The sequence below is a fragment of the Triturus cristatus genome, chromosome 7 (genome assembly GCF_964204655.1).
Source record: "Triturus cristatus chromosome 7, aTriCri1.1, whole genome shotgun sequence".
Classification (NCBI taxonomy): Eukaryota; Metazoa; Chordata; class Amphibia; order Caudata; family Salamandridae; genus Triturus; species Triturus cristatus.
The window spans coordinates 1,680,640,243-1,680,651,425 of NC_140590.1; the positions used below are offsets into that span (position 1 = coordinate 1,680,640,243).

An 11,183-nucleotide genomic window follows, 5' to 3' on the forward strand; every position below is an offset into this window, starting at 1 on the left:
TTCTATTGGGATTCTGTGTCAGTGTATTTTCCCTTTGCACGCTGTTTCTTCCAGGAGTTTAGAGTAAGTGTTGGCTCATCATGTTACTGATGCTGTCTCTGATTTCTGGGAAAGAAGCATGAGCGGTTGACCTTTTCCTACCATTGTCTTCCCCCTACATTCAGATCCTTCTCCCCAGTCACCTCCTTCCAGGGTCTGGGGTTTGAGAACCATAAAAGGTCCTTCCTTGTGCATATTGATTTTAGGATGTCTTGCTTCCACTAGTAGGATCTCTTATCCCTTTCCACATCGTCATTGTGGATGCAAGAGGCATGTGTGGTGAAATATAGTTGGTTGCTGCCACTAGAGCCACCTGGAATAATCCCCAGCTTGATTGCATGCTCTTGTCTTTGTTTATTTCAGCAGGTGCATGCGTTTTCGTGTCTACGGGTGACCACTGGTCCTTGCATTTTCATGCCACTGGTTGAGTGTTATCCACCTTCAGAATAAAGCACCTGCCCAAAATCAGTATGTTTCCTGAATATCGACACCATAATGTCGATGGGACACAATATTGAGGACAAAATATGGAAATAAGGTATTGACAGGTAAGTAAGTCTAGATTTTGATTTTCTATCAATAAATCCACATATAGGTACCTTGGTGAGATATATCTTCAAGGTATGCAGATGTGGAGATACTTCCTGTATGCACTTGCCTTTCGATATTTTGTCCCTCTATATTCTTATACCGCGATATTCAATAATACCAACATCATACGTCTACCTGCCTTGTTTACTCATCTCTGACATCGTGGTCCTCCTGTTTAGGCAGTGTAGCGTTAGCAACTAGCATGTTTCTGAACTTAATTTCTGATGTTGGCAACCCGCCCAAGTTCTTTCCTATTGGGCTTGATGCCTAAAATGCTACTATCACTGTCAGTCCACAGACACAGATTTTTGGTGTGGCGACTTGCCAAAAGTCATTTGTTTCTAGCATTCTGCAATTCTTGCTTTGGCTATTCAGTGAAAGTTCTGCTACTCTGGGGTTGCCCAAGAGAACAGTGATTATTTGCCTCCTAGTATTTCCTAGAGAGGTCAGGCTACTCCCGCAGCTTGTGGAAATGAAATGGTGGTCACGATCCCACCTTTTACTAGGTGACTTTGCAGGTGAATGTAATTGTGACTGAATTGTGTTTGACCTGTGTTGCTTTCCCCAGGTTAAGAGTGCCACACGTTGATATCCTGTCAGATATTATAATGTTTTTCACTGAACCTGTAGGATATTTTTATGTTGGGCCATTGTATCCCAGTTGTTTTTGCTTCATCCATTTTTTTTTTTTTCGCTGTATCGTGTTTTCAGTAATTATGACAAGTTTATCATTGGCTGGCTTCTTTGTCAGGTGTGGTCCATGTGGATGTGGTCCAAGTTGAAAGGTCTCCCTTCTTGGCCCATATACCTACTTTATGCCTGGTCACTCCTGGAGATGGGACACCTCCATGCCTTTTTGTGTTTCTTGCACCCCTGCAGTTTTTGTTTTGGGAATTTAGATACTTTGTGACTTTCTTTTTCTATTGATGACACTGCATTTCTGTGGGTGGCCAGTTTCATGATTCCAATATGTAGAAACATAGTGATAGTGTTGTATGACCACCTATGTGTCGCAGATCTTCCTTAGTGTGTCCAGTAAGCACTGCTGTGTATTGCCAGCGGAACATTTGTCACGGCGTGGTTTTTCTTTAAAATATAAGGTCTGCTATGAAGAAGAGGCATACAATGTTAATATACTGAGCACTCCTCAGTAATTCTCAATTCACAGAGGCTCTGTCTTCCACATCATAGTCCTTGGTTCCTTCTCCTTCCCTTCTGTGTGGTCTGTCTTTGACTGCTGCAGTACAACTTGGAAATCACAAACAGGACTTCTGGATGAAAATTTAGGTATTGATATCTTGTTTACAAGGGGCAGGATCTAAAATATTTTGTTAGAAACAGTTACCCTGACTTATCCTCATAGATTGTGTAATTGAAGAGTTAGTCTTCAGAAATGTCCCCGTTCCAGAGTACTTCAGAAACTCCTCTGTCCTAGTTTATCCCAGATATTCATCCAGTGCAGAGGGCCTCAGAGGCTCATCCATTATATAGATCCAAGGAGGTCCCCCATTCCAGAGGAAATACAAAACTAAATGACCCATTCTATAAGATATCCAAGTCGCTATCATTCAGGAAGATACCAGAAACTTCCCATGGATGGTGCCACATACTCTCTCTCATTTCAGAAACAATAGAAACTCCCTTTTTAAAGAAAACCATAAATGTTTCCTTTCTAGACTGTAACGCTAATGCTCGCTTTCCAAAAACATCTGAAAGCACGGAATTCCCCCAATCCAAGGAATCCAGATACCCATTTTAGCCTGCTCCTGAACTTCTCCTCTGTAATGAGCCTATCACAATATCATTTTAAAATGTGTCAGAACCCCAGAAACACTTCCAATCTACGGAGACACTTTTACATTTTAGAGAACCCTAAAAACGATCCCTTCGAGAGGATCTCAGATATTCTCCCATTGAAGATGCTCCAGAAACTCCAGCTTCCAGAAGACCAAAAAATACCTACTGCTCTAAAGGACCAACAAAATGTTCCCATTCCAAAGAGAAATTCTCCCAAGCTGGAACCGCCAAAGTTGTCTAAAGTCCACAAATTACAGTCTATTTTGAATGACAAGTCCTGGTCCTTCTTCAGTCAGTGAAACAGAATCAGAGTTGTTGTTTCCCTGATAGAACCTCTTAGTCTTCAAATCATTATGGACTTCCCAGTTATTGGAACCACCAGGTGGATGAAGTTTAGACCTGAAGTCCACTTCAGGTCTAAAACTTAACTTCAGGTTTAAAGTTGGACTTCAGGTCTAAACGTTGGCGCATGATTATGAGTTTGGTGGTGTGGGAGCGGGGCAGCACGTCACTGCCCCGCTCCCACAATGCCAAACTCCACTGCCAACTGTCCGCCGAATTACAAGTTGTAATCCGTATGCGCGATCCCGCAGCGGCTGGCCCACAGCACGGCCTTTCAAAGGCTCATAGAAGAGCCTAAGAAAGTTAGTGCAGCGGGACTGCCACAGTGTGTTCCAGCACGGCATGGACAGTGAAGTCCATGCCGTGCAGCAACTAGGGGTGCAGAAAGAAGGGGGGGGACCCCTGCATGCACCCCGTGCACCGAGGCACTAGGGGGCCCTAGCCCCCTTTGTTTCCTCACTGCCACCTTTTTTTTAAATGGCAGGCTCACTGCCATAAAAAGGAGGGCAGTGAGGAAACACATATTTTATGCTTGGCAGTGCAGCAGCTTCACCCCCAGTATATTGTAAATTCAGACTGCTGCAAGACTGCCAGGGATCACGGATCCCAGGCGGTAGCAGCGGTCCTATGGCGGTCCGACAGGCAAAGTCATAATACGGCGGTCAGACCTCTGGTGCTGTGGTTGCTGCACCGCCACAGTGGCTTTGGCGGTCCATCGTACTGCCAAACTCGTAATCAGGCTCTTAGACTTTAGGTCTAAACTTAGAATACAGGTCTAAACTTAGGGCCTTATTACAACTTTGATGGTCTTCGACTGGGTCCACCGTGGCCCCAGGAAGACTGTAAGGCTGTGGTGAGCCCGCCTGCAGGATTATGACTTTGATCCAGGGCAGGCGGGTGGTGCTGCTGCAGTATGTTAGGCTCATAGGAGAGCCTAACAAGTATACCACTGCCGTGAGAGAGCCTGTAGCACGTTCTTGCACGATGTGGCATGCATCATGTCGTGCATGCCACACTGTGCAGGAACAAGGGTGCAATTCCAGCGGTGGCACAACATGTTCCCCCCTGCCACATGCCCCTCCGGTCCAGAATCAGCCAGGGGCCCTGTTAAGGCCACCCTGCCACACTTTTCATGGCAGGATCCCTGCCATGAAAAGGGAAGTGGATATGCAGAACGGTAAACACACGGCACCCCCTGCATATTCAGGCCATTGTTAGACCGACCGCCGCAGTGGGATCCTTGTTTCCGGCAGAGGCGGCGGTCTTGCCGGAACATTTGTACTGGGCGGTGATGGTTGGTCCGCCACAGCAGGACCACCGTACACATAATAAGGCCCTTAAACGTTAGTCTAAACTTAGACTTCAGGCCTAAGTTTACCTTTGTAATTCTGGCCCTTCGATTGTGACCCTTCAAATGCCTGCCATTTGTGGTACTCAGAGGGTAAACCTATACCTGTACTGCACCCTGAAGCTTATATTCTTGAGAATTCATAGACTTCAACCAATTATTCGACACTACCAGTTCTTGACACCTCTTGTAAGACAGACCACCTATAAAATTGATGCTTGTATAGCGCACTACTCACCCGCAAGGGTATCAAGGCGCTTGTACGAATACCGCTGTGGAACCCATCCTGGCTTTCCCTGTGAGGCGTCCACTCCTGGGCACCCCCAAGGTGGAGGCCAGGCATCCTTAGCGTTGTGGGGGCCGTTGTGGAGATTAAGCAAGCTATTGCCCAGAGTTGCAGAGTGGGACTCCATGATTGGAATGGCACCGAGGCAAGAATTATCAGGTCCGTGGAATTTTTGAGCCCAAGACCCGCCAAGGCGGGGAATTGAACCCTGGTCCCGGGCTAGACCTCTGCCTTAGGGTCTGCCGCTCTAATCATTGAGCCACACTTCTCCACTATAAGACCCTACCATTCCCTTAACCCTAGGTGCTTCTGCCAGATACACCGATGGAACCCATTTTGGCAATCTGAAAATATGCCTTTTCATTGTAGGCCTCTGCCATTGTCATGAGGTTTGCTGGAAGGCCCAGACAATCAGTGTGGCCCATTATTGGGTGCAGAATACTCCCACTAACTGTAAAACACTTCCAGTTCTTGGGGCTCCTCTGATATATCCCTCTATCGGCTTCTTTCGGCTACCAATTCCTAGAGGTTGCCCAATGACCCCCATTAGTACTACACTTAAATTCTCTCATGTCAGACACTTGTTCAGGTTTTCAGTTTGTCTGTGCTATCTAGTCACATAGTCAGTCCTCTGAAATGCAATACAGACTATTACCATTCCCGGGGACTCGTCGGTGTATCAAGTTAATATATGGCACCACATTCTTTTTGGGGTCTTCTTTGGGATAGGACTGAATATTATGGCCCTAAAATACCCCTTTTAGCTATAGGCCAATGGATTCTCCTGTTCTTAGGCATTCCTTCCAGATAAACTATGAGACCGGTTATTGGCACGCCAGAGCCCCTGTGCATTCAATTTTAATCATGTCACTCTGAGTTTCCCATTCTGGTGGACTCCTTAGAGATATACAGTCAATATACGGAATCAATTTTGGCACCCCTACCAATTCCTCTCATACTGTAGAAGCCTCCAAGACCCTACTATTGTTTTGCTCTTCCAAGTTACCAAAATAGCCACCGAGCCTCTCAGTCTTGATAACCCTCAAAATCCCCACACGCCTTGGTAGACCCTGGTAATCACCTCTTTGCATGCTTCTGATCTTCCATCCCAGTAATCTCCACTTACTGTCTTTGATCTCTTTGCCTTTCTCCCTCCCGCAGGCGCCGGCTCACCGTTGCGGGACTGCTTACACTTGACAGAGCAGCACCAGCGAAAGGTGCAACAGCAGCGCTCCACCACCTCAGTCTCAGCTGTGTGGAAGCCCCGACCACAGCACATCAGTTCACATCCATCAGTGGCGGGTGAGGTGCGGTTACACCGGCGGCCTGTTGTGCCTGGTACCCCATTTCTAGGATCCTGGTGGCAAAAGTCTGGACTGGGTGACAAGTAGATCAAATCCTGCATGGTGTAGGGCTTGAAGTGGGCACTCTTGGGTACTAGAAGCTTGCGGGTGGCCACCTTCTGCTGCTCGACCTCCGTTGCACCCTCTAACTTCTCCTTCAGTACATTACCAACCTTGCGGAAAGGGGGCATGACCTTCCAGCATGTGCGCACTTCGCAAGATCCTGAGACACCGTGGCATTTGCACTCTACCTTCATGTTGGACAAGATGGCCTGCAACAAGAAGAGTAGTAAAGATGCTTATTGCCATGGCTAACATGGACTTATATTGGAAGAGAGAAGACAATGAGAGAATAAAGATGGTTATAAAGCAGGCTGGAGAGAACACAGTGTTCTATTCATATAGGAGGCAGGTGGCAGCAGTAGAGTCAGTTATGGAAATAATTAGAGAGGGTATATTGCATCTCGTGTGGACAATTGAGACTAGGAGCGATAGTGATAAACTGATATGTAAAAAGCATCATGATGTCAGGCAGTGAATTACTAAATGTGTGTGGTAGAGATGGAGACGGTTGTCAAGAACAAAGTTACGCAGAGTAATGACAAATGAGAGTAGAATTGGAGATAGATAGCGATGACAAACATAATGGTCAGAAGACAGAGCAATCACAGCAGAAGCGCAGTAGAGCTCAGAATAGCTGGACGGGACATGTAATAAAGAGGGGTATGAATGTAACCAATAAAGAGAAGAAATTGCAAGAATGGATCCACTTTGGAATTAATTGGGGTAAGAGCAGTAGAGATGTTTATGTGCACGGCTAGAGAAGACACTAAAACTCAGGGGAAGGATCAATGAGATCTGAAGAGCCAGTAACAGGGTGTGAGAAAGGACACCCCACAAAGGACAAGAGTCTAAGAACTAGGGAGCTAACATTCTGTAAGGATGACAGAGCATAGATAGGTGCCAAATGATGATGTGCTTCTGGAACGGGACCTGTGAAATTCAATTGTTTTATTACGGAGCAGGCAGCTTGAGTTCAGCAAAATATGCAGTTTAATTGTTTTGTTAATACATATTTGAATTCTACTATTTTGAAAACGGGAAGGAAATTAGTTTTAAATGCCTCAAAATAATTAGGGGATGATTGGGCAACAAATATTTCCAACACTTCTATCCATATCTCCACTCTCAATGTTGCTTTATGCCTCTGTGCCGGATGAAGAGTCTGGCGGTCCCAGGTCTATCAGGCTCGCGCGGGCGTGGCGGTCCAGCCACTGATGCACCGGCGGTCCGATCACCCCATTACAAGTTGGACCGTCGAACTGTCATTGCACCGCCGTAACCACCAGGGATCAGAGATCCCTGGCTGTGGCACATCTGTCTTGAGACCGCAATATGCTTGGCGGGAGTGCCGCTGTCTACAAAGCATATTACAAGTTTCCTTTCCGCCACAGTTTTCATGGTGGTTCCTCCTCCATGAAAACCGTGGCGGAGAGGAAACTAAGCCCACTTTTGACTCTGGGCCATGGGGTGCATGCAGGTGGGGCACATATTGTGCCCACCTGTGTGCATGCACCCCAGTACCTGCACGGCATGGACTACACCCTGCGCAGGTACTGCCTTTGATGTTCCCATTGCCGTGCCTATTTCATAGACACCGCTTTGGGAATGCCAAAGAACCACCGGCGAGTGACTAAAAAAGTCAATCTGAAGGTTGGTGAGCACAAGGGTTTGGCGGTGCCGGGCGCCAGCACGGCGATCCCGCTCCCGCACTGCCAAACTCATAATCAGGCCCTTAAAGTCTAAAATTGTCAAATAGGAGCTTTGAGAAAGACATGGGGTGTTTCCAGTCTTCCACTCTAATGCAGTGGATTGAGTATGTTATGTGGAATGGTAAATATCATTCCATTTGAAATGACCTAGTTTGTGCTCCATTGCTACACTAAGGGGGTCATTAGCATGGCGTGCGGATCGCCACCGCCTGACCGCCCGCCAAAACACCCCGCCGGTCGGCCTGTTATCCCCCTGCCACATTAGCATGGCGGGGGTACCGCGGCGGACGTAAAGACCATCCGTCGCTTTTCCGCGGGTAGGCAATCGTCACGGCTGAAAAGGCCCACAATATGGTGGTGGTGACTTGCAGGCACCACCATCCATATTATGATGTTGGCGATTTCATGCCTTTCCGTGGCGGAGGCTCTGCCATGGAAATGCATGTGGGAATCGCTTTGGGGGCTTGTTGTGGGCCCCCGAGGGGTGGGGGGGGTAGGGGGCTGCACTTGGGGGGGTACCCATGGCACCCCCCTACAATGGCATACACAAGGTGGCAGGCACTGCACGGTGCCCGTCACGTTGTACATGCCAATGTGCAGCATGCATTTACAACATTGTGACGGGTGCTCCTCACAGCACCGCCTGCCACAATGTTATATATGCGACCGCCACGGTGGCAGTCGCATCCTAATTGGCGGTGCGGGACCGCCGCACCACTGGTGGCCGGTCCCAGCACCACTAGGGTGGTGGGCGGTCCGCCCGCCATCCTAATCCAATCCAAAAGAGGTGTTGTTTTCAGATATTTAATTGCTTGCTTTGGACTCCCTTGTTACTTCTTTCAGTACCTTTTTTTTTGCACCACATGCATGACAGTGCGGAGATTGGAAAAATCTATTTCACCGTAATATGTCAGGACAAGTACCTTAAAAGCATTTTTATTACAATAACAGATGAAAAGAAAATGTGCATTTATGTGTGGGTCATAAATTACTATATTCAAAGTTAATTCAAGTTCAAGTTGAATTTTCATTTAAAGGTAAATTATGTTATTTAAAAAATGATAATCTAATCACTAAACCAAGTGATTTGATCACTCAAAATGCTTAAAGTACTTCGAGCCTGATTCACGAAGATAATTTGCATTTTTGAGTAACTTTACTACTTTTGATTATTTAAAAATCCAAATGTAAGTTTCTACTGAAAAAACATTAGTAAGTCCAGCATTACACTTGGCCAACTACTGGTACTGCAACAACCTCCCATAGAAAATAATAGACGTAGGGAATTCAAATTAATCCCAATAGGAAATATGGTTGAATTAATTTAAAATATTTAAAATCGTCAAAAATATAAATATAATGTAATGCTAAAAAATATATAAAAATAGTAAATGGTTTTATTTAATTATAAGTTGTTTTAAATACCCTGTTTGGAATTTAAACGTGAATGTGAAAATAAGGTTATTAAAAAAATATCTAAATTAATTTGTATTATTTCTATACATATGTTTTTATATTTATTAAGGCATAATAAAAAAATATTTTAGTGGGAATGTATTTTTTTTCATTTAAACTTCAGAAAAATTGTTAATTTCATTTAATATATTTCCATTATTTAAAGAATTCTTTCAAATTAATTTAAAAGTGCTGTAGCTTTTAATTCTTTCTACATTTAAAATATATATAACATGGATTTACACTAATATTTAACATTAAACAAAATTTAATATTTCTTTTCAAGTAAAATAAACTTTTTTTATTCCTCCCTATACTTTACCATGCCACCCTACCATAGAAAACAATGGACCTATGGAATTCAAATAAATCCCTATATGAAATAGATTTGAATTAATTCAAATTATTTAAAATAGTCAAGAATATAAATATACTCTAATGTTAAAAATATAAATAAATAGTACATCTTTTTATTTAATTATAAATTATTTTAGTACCTTTTGAGTTAAAAAGTTAATGAAACAATATTTTTTATTAAAATATACCTAAATTAATTTTATTTCTTCTTCTTCTTATTAATAATAATAATATTATTATTATAGACTTCTATAGCGCCTGAATCACCCCCGATGGGGTATCTCTGCACTGCGGAGCCTACTAGAGAAAGCTGAGGGCAATCAATTAGAACAGGACTGTTTTAAGGAGTTTCTTAAATTGTAGATGATCTGGGCATTGTCTCAGCGTGATGGGGAGCTCATTCCAATGCCACGGTGCCAGATGCGAGAAGGCTCCCCCCCCCCCCCCCCCATCCTAGCCTTTTGACCCGGGGGACTACAAGAAGGGATTATGGGGTCTATTAGGATGGCGGTCGGAAAATCTCCCCGACCGCCATGGTAGCGGGAAAAGACCGCCCGCAAGGACCGCGGCATAACCGCCGGTCCAATTAGGATGCTCCGCAGTCAAAATCCGACCGCGGCGGTCGGATTCTGGCAATTAACATTGCGGTGGTTGCTGCTGCCAGCAGCACCGCCGCGGTGTGAAAAAGAGCATGTCATGCATGTCACTGCGTGGCAGGCACTGCACAGTACCATGGGTACCCCCCAGTGCACCCACCCCCCCCCCCCCAACACATTGGGGGCCCGCAATGGGCCCCCGGAGACATTCTCTGCATGCCTTTCCATGGAGGTTCCCCCACCGCGGAAAAGCTGGCTACCGCTGGCATCATAATCGTGCCGGCGGTGCTTGGCCCTGAATCACAACAATTGTAGTAGTCCAGCTCTGCCCGCCAGGCTAGCGGGCGGACTGCAACCGGCGGAAAAGTGGCGGGCGGAAAATCACACCGCGGTGGTCACGACCGCGATGCAAATCGGACCGGCGGTTTTCTGGGTTTCGATGGCGGGCCATTCGCCCGCCATACTAATAGACCCCTTAGTTCCTGAGCGCAGATCTCTGGGCGGGAGTATAATGATTGAATTTCTCAGCAAGGTAGACGGAGCTCTCGTCAAATACAGCTTTATGGACGGTGCAGCAAATTTTGAATTTGATACATTTGCGCACCGGCAACCAGTGGAGCTGTTGTAGCAGCGGGGCCGAGGCCGTTCTGGAAGGTACATTTAAAACCAGGTGCGCCGCAGTGTTCTGGACTACCTGCAGTCGATCCAGGGAATTTATTTCTATAGATAAAGTTTAAGAATTATTTAGACATAATAAAAAAAAGATCTTTAGTGAGAATTGATTATTTTAATCTAAACTTCGGAAAAATTATTTTTATTTAATTTAATATATTTCCATTACTTAAAGATTTATTTCAAATCAAGCTAATAGTGCTGTAGCTTTTTTATTTCTGTTTTACATTCAAATTAAATATATGACATTAATTTACATTTTAATATTTAACATAAAAATATTGGTACTATTTATTTTTACGTCAAATAAACTTTTTTTATTTTTCCCTATGCATGCGGAAATATCTGCCCCAACTGTTTAGTATTCCTATGGTAAACTATTTGGGACATGTTTACAAAAATATTTAACTCGAAAATTAATATAAAAAAAGATTTTTGAGATTGCAATTAATTCAAATGTATTTATATATGTATTTTAAATGTAGAACAAAATAATAAAAAAAAGTTACAGCACTTATTTAATTAATGGAAATATATTAAATGGAAATAATTTTTCTGAAGTTTAAATAAAAAACGAAGTGCCCG

The 11,183-nt window shown here is 44.4% G+C and overlaps 1 protein-coding gene across 1 annotated transcript; it reads right to left on the minus strand.

The window, feature by feature from the left end:
* Positions 1-5,445: 5,445 nt before the first annotated feature.
* LOC146812699 (protein Wnt-4-like) lies at positions 5,446-6,003 on the minus strand. Its single transcript, XM_085615189.1, has one exon. It carries the CDS (start codon positions 6,001-6,003, stop codon positions 5,446-5,448), a length of 558 nt encoding a protein of 185 aa, XP_085471315.1.
* Between the last annotated feature and the right edge of the window lie 5,180 nt (positions 6,004-11,183).

What these genes read in the sequence shown, in the direction of transcription:
- LOC146812699 (XM_085615189.1), bottom strand. Translation starts at nt 6,003, where the DNA reads ATGAAGGTAGAGTGCAAATGCCACGGTGTCTCAGGATCTTGCGAAGTG.